Source organism: Phascolarctos cinereus, unplaced genomic scaffold (genome assembly GCF_003287225.1).
Source record: "Phascolarctos cinereus isolate Bilbo 61053 unplaced genomic scaffold, phaCin_HiC Scaffold_726;HRSCAF=1367, whole genome shotgun sequence".
NCBI classification, from domain to species: domain Eukaryota; kingdom Metazoa; phylum Chordata; class Mammalia; order Diprotodontia; family Phascolarctidae; genus Phascolarctos; species Phascolarctos cinereus.
The window spans coordinates 362,959,297-362,981,603 of NW_027556098.1; the positions used below are offsets into that span (position 1 = coordinate 362,959,297).

General features: G+C 47.9%; 1 protein-coding gene across 1 annotated transcript; it reads right to left on the bottom strand.

The window, feature by feature from the left end:
• Positions 1 to 3,107: 3,107 nt before the first annotated feature.
• PEF1 (penta-EF-hand domain containing 1) lies at positions 3,108 to 22,307 on the bottom strand. The gene is made up of 5 exons (XM_020983544.2): positions 21,862 to 22,307; positions 12,922 to 13,222; positions 6,618 to 6,773; positions 5,767 to 5,910; positions 3,108 to 4,112 (listed from the first exon to the last, which is right to left on the bottom strand). The coding sequence occupies exons 1-5, from the start codon at positions 21,883 to 21,885 to the stop codon at positions 3,883 to 3,885; spliced, it is 855 nt and encodes a 284-aa protein (XP_020839203.1). The 5' UTR covers positions 21,886 to 22,307; the 3' UTR covers positions 3,108 to 3,882.

A 22,307-nucleotide genomic window follows, 5' to 3' on the forward strand; every position in this document is an offset into this window, starting at 1 on the left:
CCCTTGGGTCCTGGCAGCTCCCCACAGAACACAGGGCCCAGCCAACTCAGGGAACACGTCTCCCCAGCCTTCAGAACACACTGCCCAAGCCCAGGCTTCAAGCACATGGTGGTCACTGGCATCGCCACCATTTTACCCGGAAAGGACCTGGTCTCCCTTCCCCAAGGCCAGTTCTGGAGGGTCTCTGTTGGCCTCATGGAGCTCCACTGTTCATTCCATTCGTCTATGTTGTATCCTCTAGGACTCAGGCTAAAGACCGGCCTCTCCTAACGCCATCCCTAGCCTCCTGCAAAGCTCCATTCACACACCATGTCCTACAAGGGACCTTTCCTGATCCCCCATTTCTATGATAATAATAGCTAACATTTATATTGTGCCTACTATAGGCCAGGCAAATGTGCTGAACACTTTACATCTATTCATTTGATTCCGTGTGGGAGAGGTGCTGTAATTACCCCCATTTTACAAAGGAAGAAACTAAGGCAGCCTGCTCAGGATCAAACAGCTATTAAGTATCTGAGGCTGCATGTGAGCTCAGGTCTTCCTGATTCCAAGCCCAGAGCTCTATCCACTGTGGTGCCCAGCTGGTGCCTTCCCCAGCATCATCTTGTATTTGCTTTGCATCTGTTTACACATATACATGTTATTTTGAACGCAAGTTCCTTGATGTCAAGGCCTTTCCTTTGCCTCTGTACCTAGAACTTAGAAGGCTCTTCAGAAATGTCTGTTGACTGGTTACAGCTGAAGGCCTGCAGCTCCCTGTGGAGGGCTGCCACAGTGGAATCTCTGGGCTCCAGGCCAGGCAGCTTCTCCCCAACGGCTGGGCTGCCCTGATAGGGGAGAGGCTATGGGTGGAAGGGCTCCTATGCACATCCTCTGAGGTGCCTTCCCCAGGTGTTCCTGTTCTAGCCCACACTGAATGATGTGGCACCAAATCCCATTCCTAACTTGGGATAAGATCAGTCGTCTGAGTTAAAACCTATGCTGCCTCCCTGCTGTCTGAGGCACCGGCCCCCAGCCTACAGCTATGTTAATTAAAAGCCGGTTGTAGCTAATACAATACAATACACAGATGGCACGGAATGTTCCTTTTGCCCTGTCTAAGCTGCTTGAGATCTGAATGGCTTAGGCTCTGGGCAGGGATGGCTGAAGCCAGGTGGGCCAGCAGGGGACAGGGGGTTAGGGGCAGGACAGAAATCATGGCCTTGGCTTGGGCCTAGCTCCTGGCAGCCTGTGATCCAAACCGGCCACTGCCTTGTCTTGACCAAGCTGCAGCATCCACCTGCCAGCTCTGACAGCCAAGCCATATGGCTGGCTACTGTGTCTATGAGCTGCGGAAATAAGAGCCTCCAGAAAAGTGACCTGGCTGGCACCTCTCATGACCACGTACCTGTCTCTGCTCACTGGCCAGGAAGCTTTGTCCCTGGCAGGCTCAGACTCACTAGTAGTGGGGCAACCCTCCCATCTACAACCCTCCTTTCTGTGCCCATGGGCTGAGCCCAGCCAGACTCCTCACGTCTATTGGGTGGGTTAGGAGAAAACAGTTTAGCACACTCCCTTAGAGAGGCAAAGAAAGAGCTGACCTCTCTGGAGCCAAGCTCTACCCAGGAGAATGCTGGACAGCTGGCTGAATAAGATGCTTTAGCCCTGACCACTGCATCTGCTCCACTTTGTTAATAGGACTGCAGCATTTGCCTCTGACCTCACTGTTTCTTCTCGGCTGCAGCACCGCTCACTGCCAAGGCGCCGTCCAGCTCCCCCCGGCACAGGATCAGGCAGGAGGGGCTGTGGAACTGCTGCCACAACTCCTACAAGTGGTTATGGGGGCTCTACTCCAATAGGTCCAGTGACACAGAGCCCAGGCAGGCAAACAAGCTCACCGTGTGCCGGGCCCCGTGTTCAATGCTTTACAAACATGATCTCATTTGATCCTCATGACAACTTCAGGAGGTGGGTGTTATTATTCTCTTTTTTACAGCTGAGGAAACCAAGGCAGACAGATGTTAAGACACTTTTCCAGAGTCACACAACTCGGGTCTTCCTGACCCTCCACTGGGCCACTTGTTGCCAGAGTTAATGGGTGAGACAGCCCACTACATTTTTGGACGGTGCGTAGGAAATGTTCTCTTACATTTGAGTCTAAATCTGTGTCTCAGTAATAGCCCCCCATCATCCAGTGCTAGTTTTGCCCTCTGGAGTTGAGCACGACCATTCTGATGCTGCTTTCTTTCCCATGACAAGCCTTTCTCCAGGGCAGCCAGACTCCCAGCATGACTGTAGCTTAGGAGAAAGCACAAATCCCAAGCAGTGGGAAATGTACCCAAATGGGCCACTCCAGAACACTGGTCACTACGTCTGAGGATACGCTCATCTGCCAGGGTCTGTTTGGAGGCATCTCCAGTGGAAGGATGGCAGGCCCTGGGCTACCCACTATTTCTCTGGGGACATGGGGCAGAAGCTGTGAACTTGGCTGGGCAAGGGAAGGGAACAACACTGTACAGGAAGCAAGCCCACGTGCTTGGCTTCATCAGCGGGGGCTGCACCAACTGTGCTGCTGGGTCTGGAAAAGGTTTCGGGGATGTGATTGATGTCCAAGTATGTGAAGGGCCATCACGTGGAAGGGGGATTAGGCCTGTTCAGCTTGGCGCCAGACAGCAGAATCAGAACAAGGGGGAAGGGAGGAAGAGGTTATAGGGAAGCAGATTCCAGCTCAGTGGAAGGTAAGATGGTAACAATGAGGGGTTCCTCCAACAACAAAGCACAGGCACTGATATGATGTTTTATAATTCCAAAGAGTTTATAGTCAAGTCCAACGTTAGGAAAAACATCCTGACAAAGAGCTGCCCAGAGCGGAAGGGAGGATGGTCAATCCAGCCAACAGCTCACTGTCTGATGCCCCGACTCTGCACAAAGCACTGTGCTCAGATCTGGGGGACAGAATCCTCTGATTCTTACTTTTGGGGAGGTCGCAGAGACCATTTGGCTCAGTGGAGTCCTGAGCCCGATGGCCAATGGGCCACACCTATCAGCTCCTTTTCCTTGAGAGGTCAGAGAGCCCCTATCTGCCGCTGCTGGTGTGGGTAACAAAATGAGGACAAGAGAGATGATGCGCTTGTGAGGTAGCACCCCTTTATTGAAGCTTATGATGCGCTGGACTTTTGACCCCTACAGACTGAAAACAACACAGAGAGGCATTGGCAACAGCAGGCGACACGGGGTGGGCTGGAGAGCACCTGCCCCTGGACACCCAAGCAGCAGTGGGCACAGCATGGGGCCGGGCAGCAGGGGGTTCAATGGGAAATGCCCTGCCCTGGTCTCTGTTTCATCTTCAGAAAACCCAAGGCTGTCTAATATAAATTGACACATAACGAAGTGAGGAGAATATATACGGTGGGAAGAGATGAGCTAGCGCTGACGTAAGCCATCAGGAAAGGCCACAAGACTTGCCTGGATACAAAGGCCTGAGCTGACCAAGTCACCTGGAATCTTAAGCCAAAAGGGCTGAGCCTCACGTCTTCCAGGTCTGGGAGCGAGCTGAGGCTGCCCACTGGTGAGGATAGCCACAACTGTGCGGACTTCATCCTGCCCGCTCTAGGGCATAGGTCCTAGGGCCAACAGAGCTGGTCACCCCTGCCACGGCCACAGCATGGCAGTCACGATCAGGTTCTAAGACTCCTTTCTGGGAATGTTACCACTCAAAGAAAGGGGAGCTCTACTTTCTTTTGGGGGCAGTGGTGAGAGAAGGGAGAGGACAGGGAAGAAACCCCTTCACCGTTTCCAGCTTAGGGGGGCAGGGGAAGGTTCTTCAAGGTCCCTGGATCTCCGAGGCTAGGCATCCCCTCTGGCTCTGCCCCTAAGGAGGACTCATGCATCGTGTTAAAGTCACAACATCCGCGAAGCTGTCATGATGAGGAACTCCTCAAAGCTGAGCCGGACATTGCCCTGCATGCTTGTGTCCTTCTCCCGGAAGGCCTCAGTCAGCACCTGCAACTGGGTGCACACCTGGATGAAGCGGTCTAGCTGCATGGAAGGGTTGGCAGAGCGAGGGCAGTAGCGGGAGAGCAGGAGCTGGGTGAACTGAGGGCTCAGGTGGTAGCCCATCTGGGACAGAGCTGAAAAGAAGGACAAACACCCAGGCTGACCCAGAACCACCTTACTGCATGGAAGCTTGGCTCCACTGCTGTCTGAGAAGAGCAGCAAGGGCTCACTCATGGTCCAGACACACCAGAACAGAAGGGGGGGCCCCAGAACTCGCCTGATCCAATCCAGGCAGAACAGAATCTGTCCTGCCCATTACAGGATTGGAGCTCTTTCGCTTGAAGGGACCGAAGAGATCACTAAGATCAACCACCTCATTTCACAGAAGGGGAAAATGAGGCAGACGGGGGAAAGAGGTGCTTAAAGTCACAAGGTACTAGATACTAGGTTCAGTGTTATCTCCACTACTCTGTCCAGTCCGCCCTCTACCCAAAGGTGCCCACATTCCACCTCCTTCAAGATGCCCACCTGCTTCCCCAAGCCCCCATGACACTTGATGAGGGCAGGCACGACGGCAGGAGCTGGGCTGCTACTGAGAGGCTCACTAGACAGACATAAAAAGCAGCGAGGACAACTTCTCAATTTAAACAGGGAGAAACTGAGGCGCAGACAGAGGAAGTGAGGGGCCCAACAAGACTGCAAGCTCTCTGCCCTTTCACAAAGGGCACTGTGGTACAGTAGCAAGAGCACTGCATTTAGAATTACAGACTTGGGGCTGGAGGCCCACCTCAGGCAATAATTTATTGAGCAACCATGAGCAAGTCACTTCTCTGGGTCCCAGTTTCCTCATCTGTAAAATGCAGAAGGTCAGAGAGTCTCTACTTCCAGCTCTAAATCCTGCAGTCCTACTCTAATAATCCCACATATCACCCAGCACACAGAGCTGGGCACACAAGGCCTAAGCTGCTGCCCTGAAATGAACTGTCCTCAGACACACTCCTCCCCCAGTGATGGGGGAAGCTGGGGGAGACACTAAGCCCTGAAGGTCATGACCACTCCTGGTTCAGGGAGCTTTCTCCAAACCTCAGTAAGCCCCCTTAGCCCTGTGACACCTGAGATCACGCCTTCATCCAATTTATCAGCTAGTTAGGCCCCAACTTCTTTTCCTCCCAATGGGTAGAAAGAAAGGAAACTCAAGCCTGCTGATCAGGTTACTTATCAGGGGTTGAAATCAGTGACTATAAGGAGGTAGTACAGCATTCATTACCTGGGATTACCATCCCAGGTAACCAAGATCTTGTTGTCCAATTCTTACCAAGTTCATGCAGTAAATAACCCCAAGACCATTTCCCTCTTTGCTGCATTAACAGCATGAGGTTGAGTTGCAGCCTCTGCCCCTCGTGACCATCCCTCTGTAGGAAGAACTGGGGTGGGGGAGCAGTGAAAGGCAGATATCTCCCCTAATCCTCCTTCTTGATGGGGCAATGTCACATGAGATCTTGCCCCCATTTTGACTGGACCTGCTCCCAACTCCCTAAGGCTTAGGCTAAACTACCCAGCAAAGGCCAGGGGTGTTGGATGGAATCTGGAGGCCCAAACTTCTCGCTCTGGCTGCAGGTGGACGGGTACTTTTTTCTCCTAGCCCAGCCTTTGGCATCATTCTATGCTAGGCTTGCACCCTGAATGTTGTTGCAGCTAAGATGGGAATGCAACAGATGCCAAGGGGTTGTGGGGAATTTGACCCCCAGGAAAGGGGGAGGGGGGGCCAGGCCTTAGGGGCCAGCTCACCTTGCTGTAGTTCATTGTAGCTGATGGAACCTGAGTGGTCCCGGTCATATTGCTGGAAGAGGTTCTTCCACTGCTGGATGAAGGTCCACAAGGCAGAGAAGCCAAAGAGGTCGATCCGGCCTGTTTTGGTCTTGTCAAACATGTCTGAAAGGGAGGGATTGAGGGCAAAGAGGCTGTGAGCACTGCAAACCAAGGGCCCCAGGCAGCTGGCCTGCTAGGCCCTGGGAACTTACCACGTCTCCAGTGCAGGGAAAATGCCACTCAACAAGGGAAAGGGCACACACATGGACTCGTACTCCTGGCTTTAGGTTCTCTGGGCAGTTTGAATTTCTACCACTAACTTGTTGGAGTTTCTAGAATAGTAAGAGTCACCATGTCTGTATCATTTTCCCTAAGTCATCTCTCTTGGAGGGAGGAACATTAGAGCAGAGCCTCAGAAAGGGGAAATGGCTTTTCTAGGGTCACCTCTGATCTGGGATTCAAACTAAGGTCCCTCATCTTAAGCCCTGAGCCAATGCCCCTTCTACTCAAGCCAGTGCCTGGAGTGAGAAGGAGGCCCCAGGTTTTACACAGGAGTCAGCCGGGAGGGCCACACCGGAACCACTCAAACCCAAGTCCTTCCTGGCTCCAATGTCATGTCTCCATCCACCAGGTGTGGCTATTTCCCAGCGAGTCAGTCACCTCTGGGGAGCTGGAAAAAGCACCAGCCAGTTTTTCAGGCTGAAAGCACAGTCACCTCCCTCCCAACTTCCGCCCTGCCTCAGGGTCCCTGGGTATAGGGGATTTCACTGGTTTGCCCTTCAGGGAGCAGAAACAGAAAGGGTAGAATGGGGGAAAGGGGCAGGACTCACTTATCATCATGAGGCAGGTTTCATCATTGAATGTGGACCAATTGGAGTTGACCAAGGCCTGCTTGAGCTCCTTCACAGAGATGTAGCCACTGTGATCTGAATCCACTGTCTGGAACCAGGAGTAGGCTTCGGGGTCTACACCAGGAGGAATGGGGCCTGGGAAAGCAAGCGGATTGTAGAGCCTGGGTCAAGCCTCTGATTCCAATCCCCAGGATCAGGCAAGGAGGGATGGGGCTGAGTTTTAAAAGATAATGTAGCTCCCCTTGGCTTTGCAGGAGAAAAATCACACACCAAAAAGTCTAAGCTCCTTGACAGTAGCGACTGCTTCACTTTTTGCATCTCTAACGCCAAGCACAATGACAGGCATAGAGTAGAAGCTTCATAAATGTGTGCTGATCAACTGAAACGTGGTATAGTTAAAATAGCATAGACGTGGAGTGAGGAGGTCTGACTCTTGGGAAGGTCGCTAAACTTCTCGAAACCTGAGTGGCCTTTTAATGGAGTGAGAAGGAGAGTCAGGGAAGAAGGCTCACATCTTGAAGAGAAGAGGATGAAAGTCTGTCTTCTTTTAGGGAGAATTTAGGCTTACAGATTTGTAAGCATGAGTTAATAAAAATATAATAATAGGTCTGCATTACATAACAATACATACAGATTAAAAGTTCAATGATGCCATTTATTTTGAACTTTTTATTCACTAAGGCTCAGATGTGTATGAATTATCACTTATAGAACAATGATTCCGCTGGAGTGGGTACTCTCTTCTACACGTACAACTCCAAACGCCCTAGTATGAAGTTTCATTAGTTACTGTGGCTGAAAAACTTCTTTACTTTGTAAATTACTCCCTGAGGAAGAGCCTCTGGACACTCAGACAGGCTGGGCCTCACAGGACACAGATTCCATCCTTGGGCCAACACTCAGGGGCTTTCCAGTGTAGTGGCTCTGCCAGAGTTCACACTCTACTGGCCTCCAAGAGGCCAAGGGTACCTCCATACCATGATGAGATGTTGAAAGAGAATGTCACTTGTGGCTGGGGAGGGGAAGATCTGAATTATCACAAATTAAGAAATGGAGGAGGGATAGGGTATTGAGGGAAGGAGGTTTGTCCTTCCATGTTCAACTGAGGAAACATCAGGCTTCCATAGATAGGGAGTTCTAGGAGATCCCAGAAAAATTCAGCTAATGCCTTACTATATCAACTATGGGGGAGGAGTATTGGTGGGGGACAGGGGGGGGAGAGTAGAAAAATGGGGGGAAGGGAAACTGGACAGATGAGGAGAGGGGCACAATGAGCAATAAAAGGAGTGGGGAAAACTGCTGTTCTGTGTATGGTCTCCGTAATAGAAGCTCTCTACTTGGGGCTACTCCTGAAGAATCATAGATTGTCTGAAGAGCAGGGATGGAAAGAATCTTGGAACACTATCAGGGCTGAAAATGACCTCAGAACACTGAAGGTCAGAGCTGGGAGGGCCTTTGTATACAATGGCAGGGCTGGAAGAAATCTGAGTGAGTATATGATACTGTCCACTCATTTTACAGAGAAAGAAACTGAGGCCAAAATGCCCAGGTAGGACCAAGCTGGGGATGAATGAGTGGCCCTGATGATTACACTGGAGGCTTTGTCTAGGCTTAGGGTGAGTAGAAAAGAGGAAAAATAAAATGCAGTCTGATGCTGGATGAGTTAAGAGCAAACAGATGGGAGCTATGGGGCTTCAGCAAGAGAAAGCTGTTGGCTCAGCAAACCCAGGGCTTCTGGGAGCCTGAGTCTCTCTCCTGAGATAGCCCATGTGCATAGATGGACTCAAAGATTCTTTTTTTGCTTGTTCAGCATCACCATTCCTGTGGGGACCTTCAAGAAGGTGCCTGAATAAGCCCCAAACTGCCAAGCTTATAGACTGGTGTGCATGGCTCAGGCAGGCCATGGCAGTGCCGATGCAAGCTACCAGAGGGGAGGCACAAGGTGGCTTCTCTGACACTTTGAATGGATGTGCCCAATTTCTCCCTCCAGCCTCAAAATCCAAGGCTTCTCTCTTTTTACAGCACCTTCAGTCCTCATCCCATCGCTCCCCGTTCTTCGCTCTTTCACCCCTGCAGGCTGTTTTTTGTCTTCTCCTCCCTCACTGCTCCCTTGCTGTATCTCTTGGCTTTAAGGGTCTCCTAATCACCCCAGCAGAGTTAAAGGCTAATCTTGCTCTCTATTATCATGCCCTTTGCTCCTATGACACAGCCCTAGGAAACAAGACCAGGTAGGGCTGATCCTCTCCAAAGTGGGGATGTAAAAACTAAGAGTCAGACTAAAGGGTCACGTTCTAGAGGGTCAGGGACCAAGCTGCTCATATGTCGATCAACATGTGAACCCAACTAACGAGAACTGGACAAGACAATGGCAAAATTCATTTGCAGGAATAAAAGGTTAAGAATTTCAAGGAAAATAATGAAAAGACAAGAACAAAAGGAGTCTACATTACCAAATTGCAGACGATATTAGAAAACAGCGACCATCAAACTGTTTGGTACTGGTTGAAAGGTAGATCAGTGAAACAAACTAGGTAAGCAAGACTTAGAAAGAAATAAAGAAAGTAGCCTAACGTTCAATAAATCAAGAGGGGAATACTCTCTCTGTGACAAGAATGCTGGGATGGCTGGAAGCAGGCTGGCAGAAAACCCCAATCAGATCAGCATCTTACATTATAGGCCATAATCAGCTCCAAGTGAATAAATGACTTATCCATAAAAGGCCACATGATAAAAAACCAGAAGCAAAGGGAAGTGGGTGCCTTTCACAGTTACAGCTAGGGAGGAATTCAGAATGAAATAAGAGATAGAGGAGATCATAAAAGGCAAAACAGAAAAGTTCAACTCTATAATATTAAAAAGCTTTTGCATAAAATCATTACAACCAAAATGAGATGCTGATTAGGTAAAAAATCCTGACATCAAATATCTGATAAAACTTTGACATCCAAGATACATAATATATATAGAACTGATAACAAATGTACAACACTAAGAGACATTTCCTAATATGTAAGAGGTCAAAGGAATTTTTTTATTCTAAGTGATGAGCCACTAATAACTGTGATTCTAATATCCACAGGATTTCAATGACCTATTTTGGCAGTCTCCTGCTCTCTGGCCCCCTCTGTGGATCTAACAAAGGAAAGCTGAAATTAACATACTGATCATGACAGCTGCCCCGTTAAGCCCCTCAGGCATCTGAAAGTGAGCACATATAAGAGAACTCTTTGACTAGTAATTTGTTGCTATTACCCAAGTTTGGGTAATTCCACAGGCTCAGTTTAGCTGCTGCTTCACTGTGGTGGATTACCCTTCTAAATGGGAACATAGGACCCACAGAATTCCTTACATCAGTGGGGTCAAACTCAAATAGAAAGAGGCCACTAATCTGTACATAAAGATCCCTGCAGGCTGCCTAGTGACTTAATTTTAAAATGTGGTATTATCTATGTTTTATTGTATTCTCATTTGTTAAATATTTCCCAATTCCATTTTAATTCGGTTTGGGCAGTACTCTAGACTGTTGTAGGTCCACAGGTTGTAGTTTTGACACCTTTGCCTACATCATTCATAACTGCTAAATGCCCCAATCTCTAGCCACTGCTAGAATCACTAATATTCCATCCATACACTGATCAAAGCAACTAGGTGCAGTCTGGCTTGTTGTTAGCCAGGTAAAGGAATTGTTGGCTTAACCCTACAAGTTGGGGCTTAAAGCCAGTTCTGATGACTGCACAGATCAGATTATCCACCTACAGTCGGTGATGCCCACCCTTTCTGAGTCAATCAACAGTGAACGGAGAGATTAAAAGGTTGGTTTGAGACACCAGATTCTGTTCTTCAATGTAACCCAGAAAGGCCTTCAGTCTCTTCCCCACCTGTGTTGCTGGGGAGGGCAGTAAGCTTCAAGATGAGACCCACGCAACCCTGCAGAGGCTGCCCTCATAGACAGTCTTATAGACGAATGCTCATTGAATGGAGCTGAATGAGAGATTTCCTGTGACTTTCTGCAGAAGGAGGGGGTCATGTGAATGGTCACAGAACCAGCTGTTTTATCTAGGAGCACCGAAGAGATGCTTTCTCAAGCCATGACCTTCAAGTGCATCCTAAAGTTTATCAACAACCAAGCACAAAAATGCAAAGTGAGTATTCACAGGGCAAACTGGGAATGATGCTTAGGGTCTGTTATCAAGTCAGGGGGCATTCTTTAAAACGTCCTTCTTCTCACTTATCCCAGCCTCTCAAGTGAGTAGGCTGCCTGACATTAAATGCCTGCCAACCCCTTCTGAATTCGAGTGAGCAGCACCCACTGTTGCATCCATGGTGGCCAGGTCAGGAACACGGCACCTGGGTCTGCTAGGTCCACAAAGTTTCCAGAAGAAGAAATGCAAACTATTAACAAACATATTTAAAATGTTCCAAATCACTAATAATGTGTGAAAATAAATGAAAACATCTCTAAGGTTTCTTTCTCATTTCCAAAGATGAAAAAAGGCAGAACTAGCCTTTGTTGGAGGGGCTCTAGAAAAAGAGGCAGACTACTAATACTGGGATGAGAGAGCTGTGGGTAGACTGGGCCAACTGTTCTAGAAGACAATTTGGAATTGAGTAACGTGACTAAACTATTTAACCCCTTGTGCCCTGCAATCTCATCACTGGGAAGATCCTGAAAAGGGATCCGATCAAAAGAAAAGCAAGCCAGATACACCTCAATACTTATAGAAGCACAAAACCAGGAAATAAATTAATTGGAAAATGGCTGAACAAAGCGTGACATAAGGATATAAATGGCATATTATCGCATGTTAAGAAATGACGGGTATAAGGAATTCAGAGAAACACGGAAGACGTATGTGAACTGATGCAGAATAAAGAAAGCAGGACCAGGAGAACAATAAATGCAGTCACAATGATGTCAATGGACGCAACACTAAAAGGAATCCAAAATCAGTTTAACATGGCTCTGAACCTGGGCAGCTTTGACAAAGTAGGAGCCTCAACAGAACAAGAGAAATCTGGAGGAGGGAAGGTCTGTAGAGGAAGATAATAATTCCATTTTGGATGTGCTCAACTTAAAATAGTGATGGGACGCTGGGCAAGATGGCCAGCAGGCAGTTAATGATGCAGGACTAGAGTTTAGGAGAGAGAATAAGGCTGGACATATGGATGCAGAAATCACCTACCTGTATAGAGATACCCGAATTCCTCCCCAACACCCATTCCCACCCCTTGCCAAGAAGATGAAATCATCCTGAGAGAAAACAGGGACAAGGACAGGACCTTGGGGGACACACATATGTTTAGAAGGGAAGCTACGGATGATGATTCAGCAAAAGACAGAAAGGGGATGATCAGGCAGATAGGAGAATTGAAGGGAACGATGTCACAGAAGCCAAGGGGGGCAGGGGTAGTTAACAGAGTCAAAAACTGTAGAAAGGTTAAGTAGGGTGAGGCCTGAGAGAAGGCTTTAGCACTTATGAGATACCTGATAGTAGCTGAGTGGTGGAATCAGAAGACAGATCAATTAACAAGCATTTATTAAGCTCCTACTAGGTGCTGGGCATGAAGGGTTCATAAACAGCTTTTCTCAAGAGGCTGACTTCACAAAGCGAGCTACAGGACAGTTTGAGGAAATGCTGGACTCAAGCAAGGTGATAGTGGTTCATTAGAATGGGGGAGCCCTGGGAATATCAGTAAGAACTGAAAGCAATAAGGAAGAAGCCAGTGTGTGAGAGGAGACTGAAGGTGGGTAGCAGGTGACAAAGGGCTATTTGTGTGTCAGAGATGGAGCAAAGGAAGAGAGAATGGAGAATGTAAAGAAGTTCTGAGGAACAGAAGAGAGTACAGAGAGTATGAGGAAAAAAGGAAAAGTTTGCAACAACCACACTGGGGAGTATGATAGTCAATCAGGGAAAATAAAAAGACTGCCATGCAGCAGTCAGGGCCCAGTTGAAATCAGATCCCCTAAATGGGTAGTGGCCCCAGGGGGCACAGCTGAGTCACTTCCTCCAGTGGCATCCTGCAGCACATGAGCAGAAGCAGAGATAAGTCGTAGGCAATCTAGGGCTGGGGTTTGGTAAAGTGTGAGCAACAACAGGATAAATGGACTGGGGAATCAGGGCAGAGGAAGATACAGGTGAACTAACTTAAGAGTCAAGACTGTGAAGCAAAGAAAATGAGACCAGAGCTGGGGTAATGGACTGAAAGTCACAGTGAGGACCATGACTACGTTCAGGGAAAGAGAGGGAGAGATGGACAGAGGAAGCTAACCCTTTCCACTCACCTGATGCTGGGCCTTGCCCATAAGGTCCCGGCTGAGGAGTATTATAGGGATTTGTAGCAGGCTGGCCATAGGGACCTCCTGGGGCAGAGCCTCCATAGGGTCCTCCAGGAGCTGATGAGGGGAGCCCTCCAGGGCTGGGATGTCCATAGGCCCCGCCACCAGACGGTGGTCTGTAGGGCCCTCCAGGAGCTGGGCCTCCATAACCCCCACCAGGGGGTAGCCCCCCTCCATACTGGGGATGTCCTGGGTAATAACTGCCTGGTGGGGCTCCTGGGGCCTGTCCAGCAGCTCCTGGGTATCCCTGTGGAAAGAAAGAAAGATATCAAGAGTAAGAACAGTGACACAAATTTAGGAAGAAGCCCCCTCACACCTGTTCAAGGGACTTCCCAGCAACTCCTGGTCTTTACAGAAGGCAGGACAAGGCCGGGAGTGATCCTAGAAGGATCACTGAAGGCTGTGACAAGCAAGGGCTCTTTCTAGGCTGCTCCCTGGAACTCAGGGATCAGTAACACCTGAAGGAGGCAGTGATCCCTTTTGTCACTTACTGAATTCGAAGTCAGGAGTAAATAAATGGTTAGGGTGCTACATTCTAGGAAAGGCACTGACAAGCTACAGATTGCCCAAAAGAGCAGGACACCAGATTGGTAAGAAGACTGGAGAATATGAAACATGAAGTTCTGTTGAAGAAACTGGTGATATTCAACTTGGAAAAGAGAAGATTCAGGGGAGACACAATAACTGCCATATGGACGGGGGACGTGATTTGTTCTTCTCAGCCCCAGGGACAGAATAAAAGTAATGAGTAGGAGTTGCCCAAAGACAGATTTAGGCTGGATGTAAAAAAACTTCCTAACAATTAGGGTGATCCCGAAGTGAAACAAGAAACTATGTCCAAAGCAAAAGTTCTTAACCTAGGTCCATGAACTTGGGTTAAGAAAGTTTTTTTTTATACCTATTTCAATATAACTGAATTTCTTGTAATCCTACGTATTTCATTTTATGCATTTAAAAACATTCTCTGCAAAAGGGGTCCACAGGCTTTGCCAATGGGATCTAGTTCATAAAGAAGGTTAAGAATGCCTGTCCCCCAGGCGGAAGGTTCTCTGACACTTGGCATCTTTGAGGGAAGGCGGGATGCCCACTTTGGGGACATGCTACAGAAAGGATTCTAGGTAGGAACAGATCGGAGTAGGTGGCCTCTGAAATACCTTCCAATTCTGAGACTCTAGGATTCTGTTTTTCTTGAGGAATCACTCAGTGCGGAGCCATGAAAAAAACCACTGCCCTACAAAAGGGAAGGCTTGTGGTCTGACACTTGCCACTGAACCATATTGGGGAAGAGGGGCAAATTCCACTTATACTGAGCTTAAGGCCTTGGAGCACTTTCTGCCCAATACCCCTGTGAAAGAAGTAGTGTAGTATTGTTCTCATTTTAGAAAGGATGAAGCTGAGGTCTGGGAGGTTGTGTGACTTGCCCACGACCAGAGGCAGAGTCAGTGTTCAAAGCCAGGTCTCATTTAGCGCCTGACTCAGGTACTAGCTCCTCCAGGAAGCCTTTCCTGACTCCACCAAATGAAAGTCGTCTCTTGTGGCCCTTTCCCCAGATCCCAGAGCTCTCCTTTATGCTTATTTCATTTCTCCTTACATCATCGCTATTTGTATACGTTCTTTCCCTTTTAGATTATAAACCCACTGTGAACCCTGAGGAGAGGGCCCTGCACAGGCTAGCTGGTTGAATGAATGTAATGAATGGCTCCTTCCCACTGAGGATGTCAAAGCTGGTACAAGCAGAGGTGGATATACACCTGCCTTCTTCCGCTTTCTGGGGGCTGAGTCCAACCACAGCCATAGTTCAATGTGCAACAAGAGCCCAGGGCCAGGGACTGAACCAGGAAGTATTCAACTGAAAAGAAAGCCAAGGAACAAAGGTTATGAAGAGAGTCAGGGCCCAGTGCCAGCTCCCTGAAACTGGGCCATACACCCTTAAGTTTAGCTAAGTTCCATACTCTGGGTACAACCAATCCTTACTCTGCTGTATTTAAAACACACAAATGCTAACATGTAAAACTAGCTGAGAAAAGCCTGTCCTCAGCTCTAAAGTGGATTACTAATAGGCTATATACCTCATACATTAAGGCTCCAGGGCAGGAAGTGATTCCTCCCCTCCTTATTCAAATTTCCTTGAGAGCTGGATTGTCATCTCATAGTAAACACCGACAAATGGTTGTTGAATTGAGTTAAATCTCTCATAGCACTTGGATTCTACTTTTGCACTTAGTGTATCTGATTCAAACACTTACTAAACACCTTCTGTGTGTAGCACCCTCTTTTAGGAACTAAAGAAGAGACAAATTTTGTATAAGGGAGCAACAGGGCAGAGTAGGAAAATTTTTCAATTTGGAATCGGACTGCAACTGGGTTCTAGTCCTTGGTATGGGAAAATCAATTAGCCTCTCTGAGCCTCAATTTATTTTACCTGTAAAACAGGCATAATACTCCTCAAGGAGGCAGTATGACAGCACTGCACATAAGAGCCAGGAGATATGTGTTCAAACCTTGCCTCAAGTAGCAGGAGTCAGCATGACCTGGGTTTGAACGCCATCTCAGACTTGTCAGTTGCGTTAACCCCAGCAAATCACTGATCCTCTCTCAACCTCAGTTCCCTCATCTGTAAAACAGGGACAATAATACCTCCACACCAGAGTGGTTGGGAGAATCAAAGGATAGTATGTGTGAAGTGCTCTGAAGAGCTTCAAATACTATATTCATGTCAACTATTACTATTATGGCCAACTGTACTAAAGAGTTAGAAAGAGCAATTAAATGGGTGAAGGAAAAGGCAGGGGTCCCTAAATCACCAGCTTGAGACTTCTCCTAAAAGACTGAGGCTGTGACTCCAGCAACCATTAAATTATTATGGTTGCTCCACACCCATGACCAGGGGGCTGGGAATTCTACTCTAGACAAGATAGCATGTTGACTTTGGGATCAGGACACTTGAGGTCAAGTTCCACCGTGGAAACTGACTGTGTCATTGAGCAAGTCACTTTATATTCCTGAACCTCTGTTTTTGTATCTGTAAAATGGGGATAATCAAAACTTTTAGGCCTTAATTCTTTATAGAAGTGGGGGCTGTTATTATTATTGAGGTACAATGGTGGCAAGGTAGTGCCTTGTAGCAGAGAGATCCCTAGGGTGACCTTGAGGCTCATGAGTCACAGATTCTCTGGGCCCTCAAATGAAGGGGTTTGGACTAGAGGACCTTTATGAGCCTCTGACCTTTTTCCACCCCAAAGTAGAATTCCTATACCATACACCTCCCTACACCTCCAAGCCAGAAGGGATTCCCCTACTACTGGAGTTCCAACATCTGTACCACTTTTCAGGTCCACAGCGCCAGGTCAGTGGAAAGTTACCAGGAGTATTCAGAACAGGTTGGAATTCTCCAGAGTCCCACTGTGTTCTGCTTGGGAGGCAGGGCTAGGGAGGGCAGGAACAAGACTTACTGAGGTGTGAAACAATATTTGAGTGTGGCTGTCCAGGAGGTTTGGAGAAAAAGGATGTGGGGGTGGGGAGAAGCAGGGAAAAATAATTTCTTCTGTCCTTTGGGCCTCACCACTGTTGTCAATATGTCACTACTCTCCTGATCCTTTCAGATAATTCAGCTTGTGCAGAAACTCCCTCCAGCATGGTTAGACACAACGAACAGTCACCCTGTATAACTGGGGTCATAGGTAATTTGCAGTAATTCAATTAAATAACTATTCATAAAGTGACCTTTACCAATCCAAACATGGCCTCCAGGCAGTATGCTCTACCCTAGGGAGGCTGGATTGTGGCCAGAGACCATAGACAACAATAGAGGCTGATAAATGATCAAGTCCTAAACTAATTATAATCCAGTGCCACAATGAGGGTACAGACAATAAGTGCTTTGAACTCTGAAGGTAATCCAGGGAATTTCCTAATAATGCTCACACCTGTCTAACAAGCCCCCACCCACCCCCTTTGACATTTACACCTGTGTAAGGCAGGTAGGGTGGATACTTCTTACAGCCCCTTTTACAGAAAGGAGAACTCTAAAGTTCCATGGGGCAGTCATATGCCCCATGTCACAAGGAAAGGCGGGTTGGGAAGTATTACTTATGACGCCCATTTTACAGATGAGGAAACTGATACTCAGAGAGGTGAAGTGCTTCACCTTTGGTCACACAACTAGTTTTGGTCTCTTGACTCCATATCCAGGGGCTAATTCTACTATATCTTGCTGCCTTTCAAATATTAGGGCTTATGGAACCAGGAAGACTTGAAATGGCCAAGGATAATGGACACCAGCAGATGGAGAGAAGGGGAAGAAAAAGGTGAATTCAAATCTGACAAAATCAAACATGTCTCATTTAAGACAACCTGAGAACTTAAGTGCTGCTGTGATGGGAAGAGTAAATAGAGGACTGAAGCATCCTCTAGCCAGGGTGCCAACTGACAAGCCTGTCCTATACCAAGGCCCATCCACTTCCCTCGGCACTTAAAACCATTGCTGCAATGACTTTGCCACTTCTGAATAACAACAAAAGTTCACCTTTCTACAGTACTTCAGAGTTTACAAAATACATCTCTCCCACTATGTGAAGCAAGTAACATCACTGCCATTTTTACAGGTGAGGACATTGAGACTCAGAGATGTTAACTGACATATGTGTGTGTTACATCTATCTGAAACAGGAGTCTTAAGCTCAAGGGCTCCTGACACTGAATCTAAATGTAGTCCTTTCCACTACAGAAGTCTGTCTCGTGTTAAAAAGGCACTCAGCTTGTCTACTAGGTTCCAGAAGACTGGACGAAGAATAATAGATGGAAAGGGATGAGAGACCTAAATCTCCCTCCCTGAAGCCCCCCCCCCCCGACTTCTAATTCAGCTCTAAGGAGGCAGCAGAGGTCTCCTTCAGCATATTTTCAGGAGGAGACCTGCTCACCACTTCACCACCACATTTATTCCATGTGGGATGCTTGTCTGGTCAGGTGGACTAGATGGCCTTGAAGGTCCTCTCCAAACCTAGGATTCTGAATCTAAACCCTGTTATTTCCTCTGTGACAGGCTGCCCCAATGACACAGACACTAGGCCAGGAGTGGGGAATTTCTGGCTTTGAGGCCATATGTGGCCCTGTAGGTCCTTGGGTGCGGCCTTTTGACTTGAGTCCATGTTTTACGGAACAAATTCTTTTATCAAGGGGATTTGTTCTGTGAAGTTTGGATTCAAAGGGCCACACTTGAGGACCTGGAGGGCCACATGTGGCTTTGAGGCAGCAGGTTCCCCACTCCTGCCACTAGGCCATGGTCTAGGCACAGAGAATATAAGCTCCTGAATAGCAGGTGAACTGAGTTTGACCATAGCCCTTGTTTGTTAACTGTGTCTTGCCTGAGGCCACCCCCATGTCCACATCCTGTGTCTACACCTCTGCACTGGTCCTGAGGCTTCTCCCCAGACTCTGCTGCTTCTTCTCAGGTTACCTCCTGTCTTGTATGGACCAACTTCCAGACGTGTCTCCCCCAGTGAAAAGGAAGCCCCTTGAAGACAGGACCTATCCTTGCTTTTGTTCATGATTTGGGCTGTAGCATATAGCAAGCACTTAATGTAGGCACTTACCATTTGCTGAATGATAAGAATAAAAGAATCTCCTTCAACTTCCCACTCTGGGCAATTCAACACATACTTATCAAGCCCTTATTATGCTCAAGTCAGGGTGTGCTAAGTGCTGAGGATACCATCCCTGCAGTGTGTGGGGGTGGGAAGAAGGGGACAAAGCACCTCCACCACACACAAACACAGTGTATAACCCAGCTGGAGAGAGGCTGGCTCTAGAGGCCTTGGACATGCACCAGCTGTGTGACCTTGGCCAAGTCATTTCACCTCTGCCTGTCTCAGTTCCCTTAACTATAAAATGGGGATCATAGCAGCATCTACTTCACAAGGTTGTTGTGAGGATCAAAGGAGATCATATGTGTAAAGCGCTTTGCAAACTTTAAAACACTACCTAAACACTAACTATAATAAGGAAAATTAAGGCTGGGTGACTAAGTCACTAAAATGTGACTAACTGGGGGAACCAGGGAAAGATTCACGGAAGGGTGGTATCAAAGTTAAGCCTCAATGGCAAAAGTGAGGGGTGCCTTCCAGTAATGGAACATGTTGTTTAAATGCATGGAGATAGGAGAATGAGCTGTGGGAATAGCTATTAGTTCAATCTTGCTAGGATCCGCTTGTTGTGGGGAACAGTAGGAGATAATGACAGAAAGAAATGGAGCCTCTGAGCAAAGGGGGTTGTATTTAACTCTGGAGGTAATGGGAACCTTGAGCAAGGGAATGATATGGTAAAAAGGGAGGCAATCTAGATACTGGTAGTGGTGTGAAAAATGGATTGGACAGAGACAGGAAGCAAGGAGACCAACTGTGGCCTGAATGAAGTCAAAACAGTCCAGATGAGAGGCCATGGGGCCTAAACTAGGGCAGCAGATGTGACTGGAGAGTCAACGGAGGTGAGAGGTGTGGAGGCCTAAGTAATATGTCCTGACAACTGATCAGCTCTGAGGACTGAGGGGGAGGTAGAGAAAGGAAGACTCTGAAGCTATGAGCCTGGGTGGGACAGTGGAGCCCCCACAGAACCAGGGACGTTGTGAAGGGCTGGATGACAGTGCACCGTGTCCGTCTCCAGCTAAGCACTAAATTACCCAAACTCCTCTTCTCTGGCTGTTTCTTGAGTTGACATGCCATCTTCACTAGATCAAAGTTTCTCATGGGCAGGAGCTGCTCTTACCCTACTCTTTGTATCTTACCAAGATAAAATAGGAAAAGGGACAATGATAGGCCTAGTTGGAGGATAATATGATGGGCTCAGGCACCTTGTGATGGACAAGGAATGTTGGATCTGAAGCTCAGCTTTACTACTTGATAGCTCTGCTCAGTTCCCTTATCAATAAACTAAAGATTTTTGGATGAAATCTAGGGTTCTTAACGTTTTTGTATCATGGACTCCTTTGGCAGACAAACAAAGCCTCCTAATGTTTTTAAATGCATAAAATAAAATACACAGGATTACAAAGGATAATTTAAAAACCAATTCTGTTGAAATAAAGATGTGATTTCCCCCCCCCCCCATCCAAATGCACAGAACTGTCGAAATCTGGACAAGCTGATCTTAAGGCCCCTTCTAGCTGCTAAATCTATCTGATCTATTTATTTAAATCTAAATTTAACTTTTACTGAAATCCTCTGAGCCTCAGTTTCTTCATATGTAAAATAGGAATAGTGATAATTAAACCTATTCACAAAGCTATTGTGAAGATCAAGAGAAATTATGGGAGTAAAGACTTTTAAGAGAACTTTATAAGTGTCAGGTATTATTACCATTATTGTTATTTTATTATTATCATCATTACTACCTCCCTCACAGGACTGTTGTGAAGAAACATAATTCCAAATAAATGTGAATGACTATCATTAGTAGAAACAGCTTCACCTTGGCCTGGAGGGTCATGAGAAGTTCCAGTTTTGTTTCTGCTACTAACTCACTTGGACAAGTCCCTTAATGTTTCCAGGTCCCAATTTCTTCTTCAGTAATGAGAGAGAAGGACTAGATGGTCTGTGATAGAGGTGGGGAACCTTCAGCTTCAAGGCTACATCTGGCCCTCTAGGTCCTCAAGCGCAGCCCTCTGACTGAATCCAAACTTCACAAATCCCTTTAATAAAATGCTGCACCCAAGGACCTAGAAGGCCACATGTGGATTCGAGGCCACAGGTTCCCCACCCCTGATAAGGACCTAACATTCTATGGCTCTATGACTAGGTTTCCAGGGGGAAAAACTGCCTAGGGTTGGGAAGAAATTTTAGAATCATACATCTAGTGTTAAAAGAGAGACCATCTATTCTGACTTCTTTTAAGAGAAGAAAAACCTGAGACCCAGGCAAGTTATGTGATTTGCCTACTATTCCACAAATAATAAATGTCAAAGATAGATTCACTCTAAGAATCTGTTATCTCTCCTGTTCTTAACAGCCTTGTGAGGTCAGAGCTAGAAGAGACCTTAAAGCACAGAATGTCAGAACTGCAAGGGCCCTTAAAACAGAATATCAGAGCTGAGAGGGTCTTAGACCACAGGATGTGGTGGGAAGGCCTTACAACACCAAGTCAAGAAGTGAGAAGAACCTTAGAACACAGGACGTCAAAGTTGGGAGAGCCCTTAGAACACAGGATGTCAGAACTGGGAGGGGCCTTAGAACACAGAATGTCAGAGCTGGGAGACATTAGAACAAACTATGTGAGAGCTTGGAGGGCTCTTAGCATACAGGATGTCAGAGCTGGGAGGGCCTTTAGAACAGAGAATGTTAGAACTGGGAAGGCCTTAGAACACCAAGTCAAGATGTGGGAGGGACCTTAGAACAAAACATGTCAGAGATAGGAAGGCACTTAGAACACAAAATGTCATAAGGGGAAAAGGTCTCTAGCACACGGAATGTCAGAGTAGGGAGAGCGCTCAGAATACTGAATGTCAGAGCTGGGAAGGCACCTAGAACACAGAATGTCAGAGGGGGGAAGGCCTTTAGAACATACAATGTCAGAAGGGCCTGAGCTGGCCAGGCCCTAGAACACAGGATGTCGGCGCGACCATGGGCCTCGGACATCCTTTCGCTGTACAGACGGTGACACCGAGGCACGGCGCAGGCGCTCCCACGTATGCCTCGTTCGCGTGGGAGGCTTGGGCGGGAACCGCCCTCAACAGAGGCACCAGGTGAGACTTCGCTGCCGCCCCGACGCCTCCGGCTTCCTGACCTCTGTCCCCAGCTGGCGCAGGCCCAGGACAGACCCCGAGCCGGGGCCCAACCCCCAGGCCCTACCCCTCCCAGGCCGTCCCCTGATGGGTTCACTGCTCCCTCAGTCACTCACCTGCCCGTACGGGTAGCTAGACATGGCGTCTGTGACGTAACGGCGAGAGGAGGGACTTCCCCTCGACGGGCACGGCCTGCACGTTCTCACGAGAGGAAGGTGGGAGGGCGAGCTCGGCCTCTGATTGGAGGGTATCAGCTGTTAGTCGTGGGCGGACGTGACGTAACAAGGCGAGGCTCATTTACCACCACCCCCACCCCACTCCCCGGCCGGTCAGCTCCACTTAGAACCGCCCCTTCCGCCTGTACTCGGCTCTTCTGGCCGCAGCGTCGGCCTTTAGGCCCTAGTGCCCTTTTCTCCTCCACTTCAAAGAGGCATCTTGGGTTTTCCGGATAGGCCCTGGTTCACTGGAGAAGCAGAGGCCGCAGCAGCCATACTGGAGCAGGCCTAAGGAGTGGCGGGGCCTGACTTGCCACCCTCCTTTAATGTCACATCCTGACGGGCAG

Coding starts and splice junctions, on each gene's coding strand:
- PEF1 (XM_020983544.2), bottom strand. CDS start 21,885: ATGTCTAGCTACCCGTACGGGCAG. Junction 13,223..21,861: donor CTAGCTACCCGTACGGGCAG/GTGAGTGACTGA, acceptor TTCTTTCCACAG/GGATACCCAGGAGCTGCTGG. Junction 5,911..6,617: donor AACCTGCCTCATGATGATAA/GTGAGTCCTGCC, acceptor CCTCCCTTTCAG/ACATGTTTGACAAGACCAAA.